At 45.8% G+C, this 19,264-nt stretch overlaps 8 protein-coding genes across 8 annotated transcripts; 3 read left to right on the top strand and 5 right to left on the bottom strand.

The window, feature by feature from the left end:
* Nucleotides 1–2,537: 2,537 nt before the first annotated feature.
* Nucleotides 2,538–3,317, bottom strand: MRV2 (Mrv2p; the record flags this gene model as incomplete). The annotated part of the gene is made up of 1 exon (XM_020210860.1): nt 2,538–3,317. One exon carries the CDS (start codon nt 3,315–3,317, stop codon nt 2,538–2,540), a length of 780 nt encoding a protein of 259 aa, XP_020064207.1.
* Nucleotides 3,318–5,427: 2,110 nt separating this feature from the next.
* GLN4 (glutamine--tRNA ligase) lies at nt 5,428–7,818 on the bottom strand (the record flags this gene model as incomplete). The annotated part of the gene is made up of 1 exon (XM_020210859.1): nt 5,428–7,818. One exon carries the CDS (start codon nt 7,816–7,818, stop codon nt 5,428–5,430), a length of 2,391 nt encoding a protein of 796 aa, XP_020064206.1.
* A 360-nt stretch (nt 7,819–8,178) lies between these two features.
* Nucleotides 8,179–9,875, top strand: CANTADRAFT_21852 (uncharacterized protein; the record flags this gene model as incomplete). The annotated part of the gene is made up of 3 exons (XM_020206748.1): nt 8,179–8,451; nt 8,495–9,808; nt 9,837–9,875. The coding sequence occupies 3 exons, from the start codon at nt 8,179–8,181 to the stop codon at nt 9,873–9,875; spliced, it is 1,626 nt and encodes a 541-aa protein (XP_020064205.1).
* A 134-nt stretch (nt 9,876–10,009) lies between these two features.
* CANTADRAFT_6260 (alpha/beta-hydrolase) lies at nt 10,010–11,407 on the bottom strand (the record flags this gene model as incomplete). Its single annotated transcript, XM_020210858.1, has 1 exon — nt 10,010–11,407. One exon carries the CDS (start codon nt 11,405–11,407, stop codon nt 10,010–10,012), a length of 1,398 nt encoding a protein of 465 aa, XP_020064204.1.
* Nucleotides 11,408–12,047: 640 nt separating this feature from the next.
* CANTADRAFT_245141 (uncharacterized protein) lies at nt 12,048–12,764 on the bottom strand. The gene has a single exon (XM_020207143.1). The coding sequence runs from the start codon at nt 12,639–12,641 to the stop codon at nt 12,195–12,197; it is 447 nt and encodes a 148-aa protein (XP_020064203.1). The 5' UTR covers nt 12,642–12,764; the 3' UTR covers nt 12,048–12,194.
* Nucleotides 12,765–12,886: 122 nt separating this feature from the next.
* CANTADRAFT_6259 (uncharacterized protein) lies at nt 12,887–15,460 on the top strand (the record flags this gene model as incomplete). The annotated part of the gene is made up of 2 exons (XM_020210856.1): nt 12,887–14,371; nt 15,260–15,460. The coding sequence occupies 2 exons, from the start codon at nt 12,887–12,889 to the stop codon at nt 15,458–15,460; spliced, it is 1,686 nt and encodes a 561-aa protein (XP_020064202.1).
* Nucleotides 15,461–15,918: 458 nt separating this feature from the next.
* Nucleotides 15,919–17,035, bottom strand: CANTADRAFT_26141 (uncharacterized protein). Its single transcript, XM_020207662.1, has one exon. It carries the CDS (start codon nt 16,923–16,925, stop codon nt 15,969–15,971), a length of 957 nt encoding a protein of 318 aa, XP_020064201.1. The 5' UTR covers nt 16,926–17,035; the 3' UTR covers nt 15,919–15,968.
* A 519-nt stretch (nt 17,036–17,554) lies between these two features.
* Nucleotides 17,555–19,219, top strand: RTF1 (Rtf1p; the record flags this gene model as incomplete). The annotated part of the gene is made up of 1 exon (XM_020211669.1): nt 17,555–19,219. One exon carries the CDS (start codon nt 17,555–17,557, stop codon nt 19,217–19,219), a length of 1,665 nt encoding a protein of 554 aa, XP_020064200.1.
* Between the last annotated feature and the right edge of the window lie 45 nt (nt 19,220–19,264).

The following is a 19,264-nucleotide window of genomic DNA, read 5'->3' as shown; positions in this document are numbered from 1 at the left end:
GTGACACAAAGACCCCCGTAGTCAGATTCCGCAGGCAGCGGCCGGCGCCAGCGGGGACGGGGTTTGGGGGCGGTACCTGACGGAGGCGGACTGTTTTGGAAGTGGTGTTGGGTTCCAGAGGGAAGGGCAGCACTGATCGGCCATGCCATGGGGTGTGATCTGCCAATCGCCGGCCAGATCACTGCCACGGGTGGCGGATCCTGGCCACCTATTCCACCGTGCAAGCCATTTACGTGCGTAGAAAATACTGGCCAGATAAGCATAGAGCCGGCGTTGCGAGCCCCGTGCGCGCCTGGGGCATTTCCCGAACTCACCTGATGGAGCGCAGATGGGGCAATAGCCACCCCCGTTGGAGGCGCCCAGCGTGCCCTGGCCGTGTCTGGGATCAGCTTATCAGGGGATGGATCGGAGACACGCCACCCTAGCATCCCTATTAGTGGCGGTGATGGCCCTGCCGGGGTCTGGCCCTCTGTCATCGCCAATCATTGCTACTCGTGGTTGATGTTCTACCGCCGATAATTATCGCCCTGTCTGAAAAATTACCACGAATTTACCCCCATATGGCCCCGCGCAGGCCCTGGTGGGTGATGTCTGTCCCTCCGGTCCATGTGCAGGACGAACATTCGGACTGCGCCGCCCACCCCTGGCGGTGCAGAGGGCGCCTGGAGACCGGGGCAGGCTCCCAACGGGCCCGGTATCGACAATAGGCACTGTTGGTGTGGGAACCATCTGTTGTCTAGGCCAGGGTCCGACTCTCTAGGCTCTGACAACGGGCTGGAATGGCCCAACATTTCTCGCAAACCTAATTACAGTGTGAATTTCCGTTTTGGGCGCCGTGCATTAGGTCGCGTCGACCCTTCGACAACATCAGTTCTCGGTCGAATGTTCATTTTGGGCAACAGGTGAAACATTTCGCTTGCTTTGGGGAATGCCCTGGCACCAAGCCCCATGAGCGGAATCCTGGCCCCACACCCACGTCAACATCATCCCACACATCCCGTAGGTAAGCCCCGTTCGCTTCCCCACAACCACTCGGTGCTGAGACGCCCCATGGGCACCACCGATGCGGTGGTTAGAAGCCAACGCAAATTTTTCACTTTGCGCACACAAACCCGTGGCAGGGATGCGAGATATGACGCGTACGAATCTCAGACCTGTGCCCCGCGCATGCCCCACATCGCGCACCCCATCCTGCGGACGCGTGTTGCTTCCACCTGAAATGCGTCTGACGGCCGCAAGCGAAAGCTTCTTTCCCCAGATTCTGGGGCACCGGTGCAAAATACGTCACTTCCATAGGCGCAAGTGGTTCAATACGATAGATTACCGAACTGGTTCATGTCAAACTGGGTCACGCCAAATGGGCAGCTCCGCTAACTGGTTCATGCCAAACTGGGTTCCTACGATGCCGGTGGTCGCTACTCATCCTCGGCCCCTCACCCACCTGGCATATCACATGGATGCGCAGAGTTGCAAGCAAGATCGCCTCAGTCAAGCTGGAACACGCTCCTCCCCGCTTGAGATGGTGACGTACTGCCTACTATGAATAGAAAGGAGATGATGGACGAATTTTAGTGCTGAATGGCTTCTTTCGTCGTTGTATTGCCTCTACAACTAAAGACCAGTTAGTTCGACTATCTCGTCCATTAACCCATCAGAAAGAGGATGGAGGTGGGACAGGAGGGAGTTAGAGAGTAGTGTTGCCTAGAGGATAGATCATGTGATACAGTTCACGTGGCACTTCGCTCCCATGGGTTCCGCTAGCGATCCCAGATCCTCTCAATTCGGCATTCGTATCACGTGGTTTAGTCTACCTGGGCAGTTGGAGTGGGCTTGGCTCCAGATCCTCTCAATTAGGTAAAATCTCCGGCGCCCCCACAACGAGCATAATCTACGAGATCTGAGCTTCAGTGATGTAACTGGTAATTAATCCCCTCCGGGTCTCCTCTTCCGAGAGAGGAAGCCAAATAATGACAATCATGAGATAACCATTTGCAGATTTGAACAACTAATTACAATGCATGTTACGATTACTTCAAAGAACAACCCCAAATATTTGTCTAGCCAGAGTAGTACGGATGTTTAGCAGTCTCGCCGCAGGATGCTACGATGTACCGGCGGTCTACGGTCTGTTGGTGGATGTTACTCACTTCTAGAGTACTCTCAGCAGGCAGTTGATGATAAATTCACCACAACAGCATAATTTACGAGCACTAGCCCCTCTCTCATTTAGACTATGTGCAAGAATGGCTGGCTGAAATGTACCAGTAGCTTCGATACCAGTGCCAACTGGTCTTGTTTCTCGCAGGTCACGTATTTTCTACAGTCAAAAGATAGCAACAACAAGTCATTAATAAGAGCTTAATTAATAGATATTAGGCGGGGCACACAGTACCACGCCCAGACTTCGAAATACATAGCAGCCACTGTTTTCCATGAGGGGAACAGGAGCACATGGCCAGTGGATCACGCCGTGCGGTCACGCCGTGTGGTCACGAGCAACATTACGCACCTAGACCCTGGCGATCAAACGTCTCGGCTTAGTGGGCAGAGGGTCCTTGACCGACAGGTCTGGTGTCGACCCCAGCAGGGTCGTGGAACTGAGCGTCAGCATCCGAGTGGGGGGCACCCACGTTTGTGGAATCGAGGTGTACTTCGTCGCCAGTGAAGGTGGGGTCTGGGTGGACAGCCTCCTTGTCGGAGCCGAGAGCAGTCTCCTTGTCAGCAATGTCGGAGTGGGCGGTGTGGATGTCGCCCTCGTTAGCGGCAGCCACAGGCACGTCACCAATGGCATCTGGGTGGGTGCTGGGGGAAGCAGGGAAGATGCCTCCCCGGAGGGTGGTACCGCGTTGGCCAATATCTGCGCCCTTGGTGGGCACGGCTGTGAACACCACCATCAAGACAATGGTGGCAAGGAACAAGAGAAACTCAAACAACGTGAAGACAATGTTGGCCTTACCGAGTCTGCACCACGACACATTGTAATCAAGGTAGACAAAGGTTGTATCCACACAGGTCATCCTGGCAAAGATGTCTGTGGTGCGGCCAAACGACGCCAACCAGAGCACGAAGAGCACGAACTCGAAGAAGAGGGTGACTCCCAACGGGATCACCGCCAACACCTTGGGGATCAACATGGGCACGAGGTACAAGATGGAGAGCACGGCAGTGGCCACACTCAAGGCAAAGGGGTCTTCGACAAAGTCTCCTGCATTATCGATTCCTCCAGCAGCAATCCCCAACACGAGGATGGCAAACAACAATTGCGCGCCTCTGAGGACGAGACTGATAACGAGACGAGAGGGGGTGGTGAAGGCCATGATTGATGAGGAATGGCTACCATGGGCAGTCTCCCATTTAAGTACCCCCTCCAATTGGTGGTAGCCTATTATCGGCAACCGAACGGCTGTAAAAAACCCAGTGACCACGCGAAACGGTTGCGAGCAATGGCCGCTACCAGATGAAAATCGTTGCCGTTTCAGTGCCGGCTCGGAGTATGCTGGAGTGCGTTGGTAGCCGTTGGGCCCAGTAAGCGTGGATGTGCTTCTGAGGCTGGTGAGTGTGCTCTAGCTGACGTGTGGGCTGGTCTCCAATTGCCTGGGAGTGACTTGGGGGGGGTGACTTGGGGCACATTTGGGGGGGTTGGGGGGAAGCGTGTCTGGCCATTCGCAGCGACCATTCAGTTTTTCGTACTGTACTTCGATTTACGAAACAATAGTTTTTTCTTGGAAGGCTATTCTGGGACCACACCTGCATCGTCTGGCCAACATGCATGCGATTAGTCATATTATGCCTAGGGTTTCGCTAACGTGGGTGGGTGCCTGGAGATCACATGGGAGGGTCCCGAGACGACTATTGGCTCATGTGGACGGGGTTGGAACTTGGCTTTCGGGGTGGCACTGTCTTGGGTGGCACCTGTGTTGTGAATTGGGTCGTGGTGAATAATGTGGTGGTCGTGGTGGTGGTGGTCGTGGTGGTGGTAGTGGTGGTGGTGCAGTGCTATTATCGGCGTCACTGTTTGCCAGCGGTCTCATAACTGTGCATGGTACCACGATTTGCACGGAGTTATGTCAGGAACTTTCATGCAAGCGATCTGCACCATGGAAGCACTAGACGTAGACACATGAAATGAGCATGCTGGCAGTGCCACTCGGGTCACATTTGAGAAACAATACGTGATGGCACGAGTGGCACAGTAAGAAGGACTAGCTTGTGCTGAGCCAAAGCATCTGCTACAACCTCCAAAAGTGTATGGCTCAATTGCTACAAACTGCTCCACCCTCCACACTAGATTAGCATGCAAGGTGTCTCAATATGACATACGAATGTCAACCCTTTGGTTGTCAACAACTGGATGACATGGTGGAGCGCAATTCATTGCCGTCGAGCAAAATCTCTCGCCCATCAAATCAATTATTTTAGGCCCAAAAAACGGTGAAGACGTATTATGTGATGTTCATCGTGGTGACCCTTACTCCCAATGCAATCGCAAAATCAATCATCTCGGGCCGATCAAAGCTAAAATTAGGTCGCAGTATGCTGTACTCCAAGCTCAGGGCAACAAATGCTATCACTTGAAGCGCGATCTTGCCAAAAACGAAACTAAGTGATCTGCGCTACTGAACAATCAGGACTATTGATGCAGTTCAATTAGCTAATGGATATGTGCTTGGACTCGAATACAGCTGTTTTCGGAGATGGGCACCCTTGAATAACTGTAGCAATTAAAGTGAATGTATAGCGATCGGAGTCAGCGCTGAGCTGGTGTAATGCGCCAGAGATGGATACTAGGACGCTCCAATGTTAATTGGTGCCGAGAGGGCATCAATAATTCACATCAAGCATTCTCCTGAAATACTTCGCGAGAATCACTGAGCTAGTCATCAAGAGAGATCCAATTATTGTCCTTAACCACTCGAGAATCTCGGTTAGTATTGATAAAGCTGGCTCGGATTCTTCTAACCGTCTAATACGGAAAAGAAACGAATGAACAAAGAATAGTCAGACATTTCGGGCTGGCGATTTGCTAGCTAGTGAGCTAATATGCATACATATAAAATATATCCTCTCCCGGACCTGACAGGTACATGAGAGGTGTTTCGCCCAAGCATTGCGATCACGGGTGGATATTTGCACCTTAATTGGTAGTGGTTCCTATGGCTATCCCCTTTGTTGCAGAGTCAAGATACTTCGAAGGAAATTTTCTCTCCAGCCATCTTATTCCCCAGATCTATCAGGAAACACAAATGCCCAACAATGTCAGGTCTTGAAAACTCTGGCAATTTTAAAGCCTTTATGATGTTGATTTTTGAATCAGAAACAGACTACAACCAAATCTTCTGCCTCTCTGTTCAGAGTATCGTTGAAGAGACGGTTGTCTGTGCACTTCGAATCCCTACACCTTTCATGTCATTACTTTATTGTTGCTAACTAATCTTTGGCAGAGTCTTCCTTTAAAGTGACGATTCTGTTCAAAACCAACTCGTCCTCCGTAGAGTCAGCGTCGACACAGAAGTAACCAACTCTCAACGCCTGGAATCTCACTGTCTCAAGACCCTTGCGCTCCTTGATGTTGAACTCGCTGCCAGGAATTTCGATGTTCAATGGAGACTTGGCCTTGATTTCCTCGAAAGGACGCTCGATCAACGCACCCTCGATGATTTCCTCGGAGTTTGGATTCACGTCCTTCAAGTATCCATCGGGGTGGGCAGCAGGGTTTTCGCTGTGGAACAACTGGTTGTAGATTCTGACTTGCTTGACCTTGATGGCATCGACCTTAGGCACCCATTGGATGAAGGTCTTAGGCTTCTTAGCCTCGGTGTTATCATAGTTGACATGCACTCTAACGATGTTGCCGTTGGCATCCTTCTCGAGCGACTTGAAACTGACGTTGTATGGGACCTTCATCAAACCAACAGGTTGGCCTGGAGCCAATCTGAAGTATTCCTTGGAGGACTCTTCACGGAAATCACTGCGGTCAATATATATGTATTTGCCAAACTTGATAGTACGGGAACCGAAGACTTCACCTCCTTTACCTGGCTTGTATGGAATCTCGATTGATTCTTCGAAGTCGTCGGCAACATTGTCGACCACGATTTCGAGAGGGTCCAAAACCATCATCAATCTTGGTGTGGTTTGGTCCAAGAAAGCCCTGACTGCACTGTCAAATCTGACCACTTGAATGTTGGTGGTAGAAGTGGTGACACCCAAGGTGTTAATGAACGACAAGATGGCTCCTGGTGGAACACCACGACGTCTGATGGCCTCCAAAGTGTACAAACGAGGATCGTTCCATCCACGAACGTATTTTTCGTTGACCAACTTGGCAATCTTTCTCTTGGAAAGGACGGTACCGGTAATGTTTAATCTTCCGTATTCACGTTGGGCTGGTCTGTACACATGCAATACGTCACACAACCATTCGTAGGATTCACGGGACAATCTGAACTCGGTGGTACACAACGAGTGACTGATGTTTTCGAAAGAATCGACCAAACAGTGGGTAAAATCGTAGGTTGGGTAAATCTTCCATTTATCGCCAGATCTGTGATGAGGAGCGTTTAACACACGGTAGGCCACCAAGTCCCACATTTGAGGGGATGGCGAAGTCAAGTCTTGCTTCATTCTTAAAGTAGCTTCTCCAACTGCGTATTCGCCGTTCTTCATCATACGGAACTTCTTCAAGTTTTCTTCAACGGAAGCTTCACGTTCGTCACATCCCTTTCTTTCACCACCCAAGGTACCGTCAGCCTTCAACCCACGGTTGATCTTGACTTGCTCCGGAGTACAGTGACAAACATAGGCCTTGCCGACTTCAATCAACTTTTCTGCCAACTCGTACAATTCATCAAAGTAGTCAGAAGAGTAGGTGATCTTCCAGGGTTCGAAACCCAACCAATCCACCATGTCCTTGATGGAGTTGAAGTAAACTTCTTCTTCGGCTTCAGGATTGGTGTCGTCAAATCTCAAGTAACAGTTACCACCGTGGTACTTGGCGTAACCAAAGTTGACCATGATGGCCTTGGAATGTCCAATATGCAAGAATCCGTTTGGTTCCGGAGGGAAACGAGTGAAAACCTTTCCTTTAGTGAACTCCAAATGGCCCTTGATTAATTCGGGGTACATTTGTGGCTGGTCACCTGCCTTGTGTAATTCACCAAGGAAACCCTCCGAGAACATGGATCTTTCCGGTTCTGGGGCAGCCTTAGTCTTCTTGTCGGCTGCAGGTTCCTTCTTCTTCTTTTCCTTCTTGACGACGTCACGTTCATCCTTTGGGCCCAAGGTCTCCAAAAATAAACCATCAATGATAGGCTTGAACAAGGATGGGGCAGCCCATTTCAAAGAAGGCAATTTCTTGGCCTCACCCAACACACGAGGAACCATCGAATACCTCTTGGACTCGACTTCCTCCTTGTTGTCAGCCATCCACTTGGAGATTTCGGCCTTGACATCTGCTTCAGACAATTCGATGCCAACTCCTGCTGCTTCGTTCAATCCAGCGTTGGTGGAGTTTGCTTCGTTCTCCTTGACGTACTTGACACCTTCGGTGATTTGCAAGTTGGTCTTCAATCTGCCGTCCAAGATGGCAGCAGTGACGAGCTCACGTTGTGGAATCTCAGCACCTTTGCTCTCGACGGCAAGCTGGTGCAAGAGTGCCAACTTCTTTTCGTCAAACAGTTGGTCCTTGGGTGATTCATTGGACAAGATCTCGTACAACGATTGGGATACCTTCTTGTTCTTGACGATTTCCTTAGTCTTTTTCTCGGCCAATCCGACCTTGTCGAACAAAGCGACTAATTCTGCTTCCGATACAGACATCTAGTGTTGTGAAGGATGTTTTTCGATAGTTCAAGCAGACGTTGGCTCTGTCCGCCAAAATAAAAATTGATGCGGCGATGGGTACTGCATGTAGTCTTGTCAAGGGTCAGGTGACCTGTGAGTAAAACACCTCCACTGATCAGGCATGGCTCTTCGAGTCATGCAAATACCATACAAGGCTACGCCCGTATTGGCGTGGGCCAAGCCCGGATAGTTTTCAATCTAGGCATGACCATATCTCTCTATTCTGGAGCAGATTGTCACGCAAATTGACATTACAAATGTCTTGCGCACCATGAATGTCGTATTCCTCTTTGCTGCAAAAACCAACTTATAACTTACTCCAACCACACCAACACAATGGAAACGACTATCGTTGGACTCTTGCTGGAACTCGTCGATGACTTCGAGGTTTACAGCGATGAGCGTTTTGAAACAATCCGGCAAGCGCTTCTGGTGTACCAGCTGCTGTGTGGTGGTGTGTTGTCGAAGCGGCTCGAGACGGTGGTTGAGTCATTGATGGTATTACTAAAGTCTGACCTACAGTGCAGCAGTCCAAGAAGTTCTAAGTTGGTAGTGTTTCTCTTTACCTGCCAGATTGTACATTTTCAAAAGTACTGGAGTATCTTGATTGTGAGTAACCCAATCTTATTGTGCAATAAATACTAACAGAAAGAACTTGTGCCCTCTCAATTTGGACGACTCCTTGATTTCACAACTCGTTTCTCGTGCTCTTAGTGAATATTCGACTAGCTGGATCAGCTGTTGTATTTTGAGTAATATTGCACAGAATCTGGAAATTTATGCCAAAAGTATCAAAATTCAACTTAGTTCGCGAGCCGTAGAAAGAAACGAATCAATAATCTCAAGTAAAAAGTCGCTAATCAAGTCATATGTATTTATCCATCTAATGAGGCAGATCGGATTCAAACAAGAGACCGAGAAGCTTTCTTCTTGCAACAATCCATTTTATCTGGCTGCTGACCCTGAGCTGATTATCTCCGATATCCAGAATTACAACCACACCTATCTCATTTCAGAAGTAGAAGGAATCCCTAGCTCCAAACTGCAATTTCATTTAGTCCAGCTCATTGATCAACAATCAATGGTCATTTGGTCAACTCCAAAGGATAAAACTGATTTGGTTCCATCCATTGTGAACTTATCCACTTTTGTATCGCTCACACAAAATAAGAGCTCGAACTCTGTTACAATTGAATTTGATACTCATTTCCATAAAGAGAATAACCACTGGAACTCATTTGCATTCACTAATCTAGCTGACAGTTCAAAACACCACCGCCTCAAATTATGGCTTGAATTGAGCCAACCAAGATTCTCCCAGTTTGTAGAGATCTTCGCCTTGCTTATTGGCAAACCAGAGACAAAAATATCACAGACAAAATATTGGATTGAGATACCTCCTACAATCGATAGTCAAAGAATAAATTTTTTGACTTCAAATGAAAGAGGCATAGAACTAGTTACAAAGTGTGGGTTGTTACCTCACTCTCAGCTAAATTTACCAAACCGACACATGTTTGATGGTCAAAAATCGGAGCCCAGTTGTTACAAGCGTATCAAATTGGATCAAACGAGCGATACTGAACCTAGGATACATTCGACAAAAAACTGTTCTAAAGAGAACTTATCAAATTTATTCTCTTCTGAAATCGAGGGCTCGAGCTTCATTGAGCCCATAGGATCTAACAAAGAAATTTCGACCCTGATAGCTTTGGTACAAGATTCGCAACCTTCTTTCACACCTCTAAATGCTAACCGATATAGACACAAGAAACCTCCGAAAATCACCAGCACCCAGTCGAAAATTGCAAGTTCGCTACCGGAAGGAATTGATATTCCATTTTTAGACGAAACTTCTGAAGCAGAACAGAACTCAGATTCAAATGACACATATGACGTCTTTATGGAGAAAATTAGTTGCACGCGACCACAAGAAATCACAGCTGATACCACATACAGTTCTGAAGTAGCTTCGTCAGAAAGTCAGGAACTAGAAAATGGGATTAACCTCATTAAGAAAGGATTTGAATTAATTAACATGAAAATAATAAATAAACTAAATGAGTTAGAAAGGAACTATACAAGACAAGAGAATAAGATAACTGAACTATGTGACATTTTAAAGGAGTTGAAGGGACTGCAAGTAACCAAAAAGAAGTAAGTTGAACTATTTTTGCTTTGCTCCAATGAACTTGAAAACATCCTCCGAGAATACTGGAGGGTTGTCAAGATAGAGATGATGACCGGCATTAGGGACGAGTGAATACGAAGACAAATCAATGCTGTACTTTTTCTGAGAAAGAGTATTGATTTCTTTTTGCATTCTCAAACCTGCTTTCTCATCCATCCAATCGCTATCACCGTACATCAATAGTGTTGGTAAATTCATGTTAACAAACTCTTCTGGGCATCTATCAAGCAATGGTAATCTAGCGAGCGCAGCAAATGCATAAACTCTGGTGATGGCAAATTCACCAGACCCTTTTCCGTTGAAAACTCTATAGATGTAATCATGAATAATTTGGAAGTGCTCGGGATTTCTATGGTAAACATGTCCAAATCTTCTAGTTGTCCAACCAGATATCCATTTGGATTTCAATATACCTCCATTACGGATCAAGGAAAATGGGGAAACGTGTTTGTCCCATAATGATTGCATGATCCGCCCGCTTCTCTTTTGGACCACATTATCAACCCTCATTTCCATAGGTGACACTTCAATTTCAACCTCGTTGTGGACAATTTGTTCCTGATTAGCCAATGCTTCGCTTAAATCCTTATCATCATAAGCTTCTGGAGCTGTGAGTTCGTTTTGCTTCTCACGATCCTGTTTCGAAATAGCCAGGCCGGCCGTTTTACTATCCTTGAGAAGCGAATACTTATTTCTTTCGAATCCACAAGGACTGATAAGCACAAGCTTGTCGATGAGGTTGTGACTATCACCTGTGTCATCAGTGATGGGTTTGTTGTACTTGAGGGTGTATGCAGAGGTCAAATAACCTCCAAAAGAGTGTCCCATCAAAGTGAATTTATTGATGTTGCGTTTTATCCTCCACTCCTCGATGGCGTCTATGAACCAGTCCTCAACCTTCAATATATCCTCTTGGCTGGTTTTCAAGTCTGTGGGGAACTTTGAACGGGATGAGAAACCAAATCCCGGCAAGTCGATGGCATGGATCCTGATCCCGGGAATGGAAGAGAGGGTATCATAATTATCAATGAATAACCCTAAGGATGCAGCGTAACCATGCACAAGTACTATGTCCAATGTTTCGGGAGACTGCTCGTTGGGAGGTTGGGTGTTTTCGATGTAAAACTCATGGATGAACTTTCCGTCGCTGACATCGGTGTTGATTATGCGGGAGGTTCTGGTGCTGTCAGATTCTGGATAGAACGGAAGGAGCGACAACAAACGGCTCTCTACCTGTTCATCTGAATAGAAGCTTGACCATGTTTGGTGGAAATAATCGGTGACTGAATTTCTCCATCGATACACAGGGCCTGTTTTAGCAGCAATCGACTCATTGATCAGACTGGCAGGTGATTCTGGGGTTGCGTGGGACATGGTGCGTGTGGTCAGAACAAAGCACTTTGGGGATAGTTATAGTTGATGACAATAGGAGACGACTGGTGTCTGGCACCGCCACTCGATAGCTATTTGATGACAGGAGGTGGCAACAAACTTCTCGCCTCTGCGCGGCGTGATACCAGGAACACGGGAATAAACGGCTAGGCTAGTTCCGAAGGTTTCGCAGTCATTGACTGATAACGGAACGGAAGCTAGGCCGGCTCCGCCAGCGGCAGTCGAGGTCGATCAGATAGGCTATTTGGTAGATTGCTGTCAGCGGGGGAGTAAGAAGAGGGATTTTATTATAGACAGTGAGAGATGGACGAAATGAAGGCAAATACGAAATTTCAGATAAAGTTTCTGAAACAGGTGAAGTGAAGACACGGAGGATGTGGGGACTGCTACGACAATGAGTCGGCCAGAGAGTTGGCTGGCATGTATGAATTCTAATTTGATAGCTGAACTAGTTTCTGTCAAATCACGGGTCATGCTCTGGTCATTTAAGGTGACTTTCAAGTTCAGGTTCGAGTCCAATTTGACATTCGAGAATAGCTACGAAGGAGTTACACAACCTTTGATGCCTACACCAACGTGAGTTCCTAGAACTGGCATTTCTGACGTCGCGATTATACTGCTATTGTTGTGAAGGATTTATTGTCTGCTATTGTTCTGTGGCGCTGAGCCAGGGTCCTGTTCCCATGTTTGGGGCTGTCTTTTAATTCGGCGGACACGAATTTGGCAAGTTGCCGACGTATCTCGGTCATTCGACCCATCCATGGGAACCCTATATTTTGAAAGCCACCAAACGCTGTTCAAGAAACATTACTAATGTCCGTGGCCAGGGACCAGGAACACCACCCGGGCTGGAACTGGAGGACTTGGCCCCCACACGGCCAGGAGCTGACGCTGCCTCTCGCGACTCCTTTTCATAAACCTGCCACTGACTAAGCCTTTGTAAGGCGGCTATTGGTTCCTTGTTTCCCCAATTGCATCTGGTTCGTCTCCACCTTTTCTGCGTTAATGCCGTTTCGGGTCCAGACGCATGCGTATCGCCGCCCGTATGCACAAGTACTGCATATCTACTGGCATGTTGACAGTGATGGCCGGAGGTCATTGAGCGAGGTCTTTGAGGCCAAAAGCTCGGAACTACCCCGTGGACACATCCGGTGATATTTGGCGGCATCCATTCCATAGCACACCCACTGCTACCCTGTAGTGGTACGTCTAGCATTCTCGGCCTAGATGCGTTCCGTGCGCATCGCTTCGCAGTTGCTGGAAGTCAGGTAGTGCGGCGTGATGACACGGGCTTAACCGCCCTTAAACCCGCGCACATACCCTTACTGACCTCATATTACAAATGCTTAGACATCGGTCCTTTCTTGTCCCATCATATATAACCTGGCGCTCTGGCCACATTGAACTTGTTTGAATTGCAGACTAGAAGTACTCTACATTTAAACAAGAATACCTACTACCATGGCTGCGGCATCTATTAGTACCAACAGTGAGGGTACCAGAGATTACAAGGATAATGGGCACAATTCAGACTTGGAGGCTGCTACATACCAACCTGCTCCACAAGACAAGCAAGAAGTGGAGCCTACTGGTCAAGACAAGGACGAGCCAGAACAGCTCTCGCGAAAGTCCACCACCCTTGAAAGGGTCCGGTCGCAATACTCGTTCTTCAACCCCAAACTAGGTGGTAGAAGACTCGCAGTATTGAAGAAGTTTGGTTTGATCTACCTCCTCTTCGGATGTTTCATCTTGAGTGTTTTCTCCATTTACTGGGGCTCGTCGTACCAAAGAATGAGCCGTCTCAAGAACTTGCGGATGTTGGTGGTGATCGAGGACGACCAACAAGTCGGTGACGTGCCTCCATTGATCGGTAACAGCTTTGCCCAGGTGTTGCAATCGAACGAGTCTAAGTTCTGGGGTGACTGGCACGTTATTTACGGGTCTGAGTTCCGTGAAACTGCTCGTCGTCACAACAATAACTCGGTTGAACAAGAAATAGAAAGACAAGTGCATCAACAACAGTACTGGGCTTCGTTCTACGTCAAGCCTAACGCTACATACAACTACCACCAAGCAATCGTTAACGGGGACACCAATTATGATGTGGCTAATCTGTCGATCGTGAGCATCTACGAGACTGGACGTGATATTAATGGTATACAACTCTACGTGGTCCCTGGCCTTCAGGCTATTGCAGACCAATGGTTGGCAGTTTCTGGAAATGTGAGCACTCAGGTCACAGACTTGATACAAGGCGAAATTTCTCGTCAATCAATACAGGTGATCAACACTCCCATGGTCATCAATTTCTTCGATAGAATTCCGTTGACTGATGACACTCTCACGGCACCAGCTCAAGTCGGGTTGATTTATATGATCATTGTCACCTTCTTCCAGGTTAGTTTCTTTGCTGATATCCACAAGGAAGTTGCTAGTTTCAAGTTGAAACCAGCACACTATTATATTTACCGTTTGGGTGCTTCGGTTACATCTTTCTTCTTCCTAAGCTTGTTCTTTTCTTTGGTCAACTTGGTGATGCAAATTGATTTCACAGTGACTTTTGGAAAGGCTGGTTTCTTGGTCTACTGGATGTTAGCGTTCTTGACCATGTGGGCAGTCGGTTTGGCCAATGAAATCGCGGCTATGCTTCTTATTCTTGTCTATCCACCTTTGCTTGGACTCTGGTTATTGTTCTGGGTCATCATAAATATTTCCGCCACCTTCAGTCCTTTAGCATTGTGTCCACAGTTTTTCAGGTATGGTTATGCATTGCCAATTCACAACTCTTACGAAGCTTCCAAAGTGGTCTTTTTCAATACCTACAAGGGCCAGTTGGGAAGAAATTTCGGAATTCTCGTTGCCTGGGTAGTCTGTTTATCGGTTGCGTTGCCATTTGTAATCAGACTCTTCAATTCGACTTTGGCAAAGAGAGCGAAGGCTGCTGCCGTTGCATCCGGAAAGAACTAAGCATTTTCGCTCCGAGATTCAATAAAATTGCATTTTCAGGCCCCAGTATGATCTGATTGCTTGGTCTACTTATTTATGGGAGGTATTTAGAATAGAACTTTATTACATTAAAATTGAAATATTAAATTATTTACATCGTACTCAATATCTACTCGCTGCAGCTGTCGATTTTGGTTTACAGGACAATTTTTGTAATGATGATTATGGTGCTCATCTGTAATATTTATTTCTTACAAGATGACGTGATCCATACTCTTTGGGTCATTTATGATCCACAATTTTATGAGCTCAAACATTTGCTTTAATTTTTGCCAATAGAACTGGATTTCAAGGTTCCAATTTCGGTTTCAATTTTATCATTGAGAGTTATCATAACACCAACAAACTCAATAAAGTGGTAGGTTCTACTTGGTTTTTTTTTTTCACCCTGAAATGTACAATAGCCCGTCACATACTTTTAACAAAATCAAATTCAAGTCTCACAACAGCAGTAGTCAACTTCTGAACCTTTTGACCACTCTTATTAGTAGCACGTCTTCCTATTGCTGCAAATATGGATTGCACACAAAACCGCCATATAGTGTGGATACCGATCTTAGCAACCATGCAGGTTATCTAATGTTTACATGTTGAATATGTTGCCCAAAAGTCGTGTGCGGGTATACTGGGAAAAGTTGCTGTTTGCTTGCAAGTTTACAGTTTGAGACTAGTAGCGAAAATTTTTAATTTTTTTTTCGCCCTATACCACAAGCGTTTTAGAAATTCTTTCTTCTTAGATTATACTTCATATAACTATACAAAATGGTATGTTGAATCACACCCCACCATCTTATACTGTTGAGCTAGGACATGAACTAACATCTTTAGGATACTAAAACTCCAGTCACTTTAGCTAAAGTCATCAAGGTCTTGGGTAGAACCGGTTCCAGAGGTGGTGTCACCCAAGTCAGAGTTGAATTCTTGGAAGATGCCTCCAGAACTATCGTCAGAAACGTCAAGGGCCCAGTCAGAGAAAACGACATCTTGTGCTTGATGGAATCTGAACGTGAAGCCAGAAGATTGCGTTAAACAACCCCAAATTCAGATCATCATTCTCACTACCATATGATAACCTGTATTCTAAAAGACTCACCAATGTTGATCTACATGACATACTTATTAGGGCTTGGATTATCGAAATAGCGGAGAAAGGTGTCCTTTTGGCCGCCGATGGTTTCCTTGGTTCGTTTGTTTATTAAGTTCACGTTTCATGTTTTAATACATATAATTATACAATCCGTTCAGCTGTGAAAATTCAATTGGTATGCCACACCAGCATGGTGTGTTGGTGTCATAAAGTCCAATAAGAAGCTCACAGTGTGTAGTTCTAAATTGTAATACTTGGTCACGTGAATTTTCAGCCAGCCCTAACCCTAACCCTTTTCGGAATCTGGGTTGTGCGAACCACTGTGTGCACTACTGATGCATGTCACGTGACAATATGTATCCCATTTTGCAACAATTACTTGGCTAACTATCCAAAGTATCTTGATCGTCATTCGTTACTATATACACGACATATTGGTAATAGTTACTGTTAGTCCTTAAAAAATCTCTCGAAAGCCTCTTTGGTGGACTTTTCTTTCTGAATAATGCGTTGCTTGGACCAGAAGCTTTGAACCTTGCTGAAGAAAATCAAGTGCTTGATGTCACTGAACTCTTCATTTTGAAGTATTTCATTGTACAAGTCAACTGCTTTCATCTGTAGTCTGTCTAGGATATATGGCTTCAATTTTTCTGGAAGCCTTTTGTATGGTGAGTGTGGAGAATGCTTATATGTAATTACCACAGTCAGACTTGACCAGATATACTTGATGGAATACATCGAGTTACAGTCATACTGTTTGAGTGGATTGCTGAACTTTCGGGTCCTATCGACTGTATTTGGTGGGTTATTTGGACAATTTGATTGCTGAGAACAAGTGTACTTAATCGAAAAGATCTTGACGCCTTTCCCTTTGCTAGGCAACTCCTTCCTTATCCATTTATATCCAGTTAAATCAAGTAAAGGCTCCACGTATTTCTGATGCAATCTGGCCAACAATAACTGTCTGTCTGTGGTTTGTAACAGCTCGTCTATGAATTGTATGCCTTCGAGCTGTACTGGTTTGGACTTCAAGTTTGCTATGAGTGCCAAAAGACTTTCACAAGAGTTGATGCTTGCTGTATCTACCTCATCATCCGAAGGTACAGAGGTAACCGTCGACCTTCTGCTGTTTGTGGCTGAAAAATCTGAATTGTACTCCGACGAGTTGGGCGACTCGGAGTTCTCGCTTATTGCAACAGCGTCTCCATGCACCGGCCGCTTGGGTTCGTTGGTTCCTCTGGAAAGCTTTGGTGTATCTTCTTGCCCCACATTATTTTCCAAACGTGCCCTTTTGTTCCCTCCTTCATCATCGTTACGGACTCTCTTCGTCAGCTCCGGTTCGACTCTGGTCGGTGACACCGGAGACACCGATGGATCATTCTTGTGTATTAGTTTACAGATGTCCATTCACGTGAACGGAACTAACAACCTCCCCCAAATATGTGTTGACAAATACACTGTTCCTTGCCAGTCAAGTTCGACGATTAGCAGTTATTCACTTGACTGTGGGTTTCGCCGTCTACCGCGTTCTATGCGGGTTTTCATTGGACATAGTTAGGTCTGATAATTACAGCTCGACCAAGAATATTAGAGAACAGAGGCATCTAGCTGCGAAAATGGTAGCTCGTGCCACACAAGGATTTGGGCTCTAACAGAGCACTGGCATTTGCAAGAATTGGAATATATACCAATTCATCAAGCATCAAGACTTTTGTAGGTGCTCTGTCTATAGAGCACAATTTTTTGCCATCTGTAAGTACTGGTTGAAAACAAATTACAATACCATTAAACACTAAGGGTCGAACACAACATTTGAAACAATTCGATCACAAGTGGACACTACACCTCCGACGAGCGACTTGTTATGTGCTACCATTCCCAGCCCCATACTTCACCATGTCTTAAACTTGCCTTGATTTAGTCGCGACATGGATCTTGGCGACATCTTGCGACAGTGCGCGACATTCATCCAACATCAAATGAAAAGTCACTAGTCTACAATAACAATCTACAGTGAATTAAACTAATTACCCACGATGTCCGATTTAGATGACGATTTGTTGGCCTTGGCCGGCGGTGCTGGAGACTCTGGAGAAGAATCTGACGGCTATGAACCAACCTTGAGCAAGAGGTCAAGAAGTGAGGAGAAGGATGATGGTGCTGTCGAGGACGACGATGATGATGATGAAGCGCTATCAAGCAAGAAGAGAAGGATCGATACATCAGATTTAGAATTTGATGATGATGAGGAGGACGAAGAAGATGACGAATTGGTTAATCCATATCCCTTGGAAGGAAAGTACAAGGATGAGGACGACAGAGACAAGTTGGAGTCAATGGACGAAATCCAAAGAGAACAAATCTTGTTTGAAAGAACCCAAGAAATGGAACGTTTCAACGAAAAGAAATACTTGCAACAAAGAATGAAACAACAGAAGAAACTACAAAAGCAACAGAGCGGAGGTACTGCTAAAGCTACTAGATCGTCGAACCGTAATAAGGATAGTAATGTCAAGACGTCTAAGCTTGATAAATTGAGTGAATTAAGAAAGCAGAGAGAGCAGAAATCCAGAAAGAACTACGACGATTATGAAGATGATGAGGAAGAGGAGGAAGACGATGATGATTTGAGAGACGACGAAGAGGAAGATGATTATGAAGACGGAGTTGTCACCTGGGGTGGCGCTAGTAAGTCCAAGTCCAAGAGATCTAATGTTCGTAGCAACTTAGATGACATAAATAAGATCAGAGTGGGAAGAAGTTTATTGAGCAAATACTGTTTCTATGCCTTTTTCAGTGATTTGGTGATAGATTGCTTTGCTCGTATAAATTTGGGAATGGACAAAAGAACGAGAAAACCAATGTACAGAATGGTCAAGATAGTCGATGTTCGTTCAATCCCGGAGAAGGCGTACAGATTGAACAATGCCAAATCGGACTTGTTTTTGAAAGTGAGTCAAAACAGGAAGCAAACAAAGGAGTTTCCAATCAGTATTTTCTCGGATTCCCCAATCACACCAGATGAGTTCAAGACTTATGAACATGAGTTAGACAAGACTGGTGAAAGTATTGAATACCAAGATGAGGCCACCGAAAAGTACAACCAAATCCAATACTACCTCAATAAAGGTGTCAGTGATAAGGATGTCAACGAAATGCTTGAGAAGAAGCGTAAGTTGCTTGATACCAAGAAGAGTGATGGAGCTTTGACCGGAGTGGATGCTGTTTTCAGAAAATCCAAATTATTGGATGAATTGAAAATAGCCAGACAACAAGGTGATGCTCAAAAGAGTACAGCTATAATTGAAAAGTTGAAGGCTATTGAAGATGCCATGGCTAGTCGTGCGAAATCGAGCAACACATCTGAATCGTTGAACACCATGTCCAAGGTGAATGAAAGAAACCGTAAGCTCAACTCCACGAATATTAGAAAGGCAGAGATCAAGACCAAGAATGCAGTAGTTCAATTTGATGGAGGTGATCCGTTCTCGAGATTGAAAACTGTCACGAGAATGTTTTACCAAGGGCTCACTGCCGAAGAAAACGAGAAGGCGTTGAACGATGCCCGGTTGAATCTCCAAGAAAAGTTGGCAGAAAAGTCGAAGCAGGAAGAAAAGATCGCCACCTCGACCTACAGACTCTTGGGAGAGATGGACAAGTTAATCAAGACCATTGATATTGATATCAACCTTGAGCTTTAGTATCTACGATAGTTAGTTAGTCCAAATATATTAGCATACAATTAT

The sequence above is a fragment of the Suhomyces tanzawaensis genome, assembly GCF_001661415.1.
Source record: "Suhomyces tanzawaensis NRRL Y-17324 unplaced genomic scaffold CANTAscaffold_4, whole genome shotgun sequence".
Lineage (NCBI taxonomy): Eukaryota > Fungi > Ascomycota > Pichiomycetes > Serinales > Debaryomycetaceae > Suhomyces > Suhomyces tanzawaensis.
Note: the sequence above shows the minus strand (reverse complement) of the source record. Positions and strands in the feature narration are given on the sequence as shown.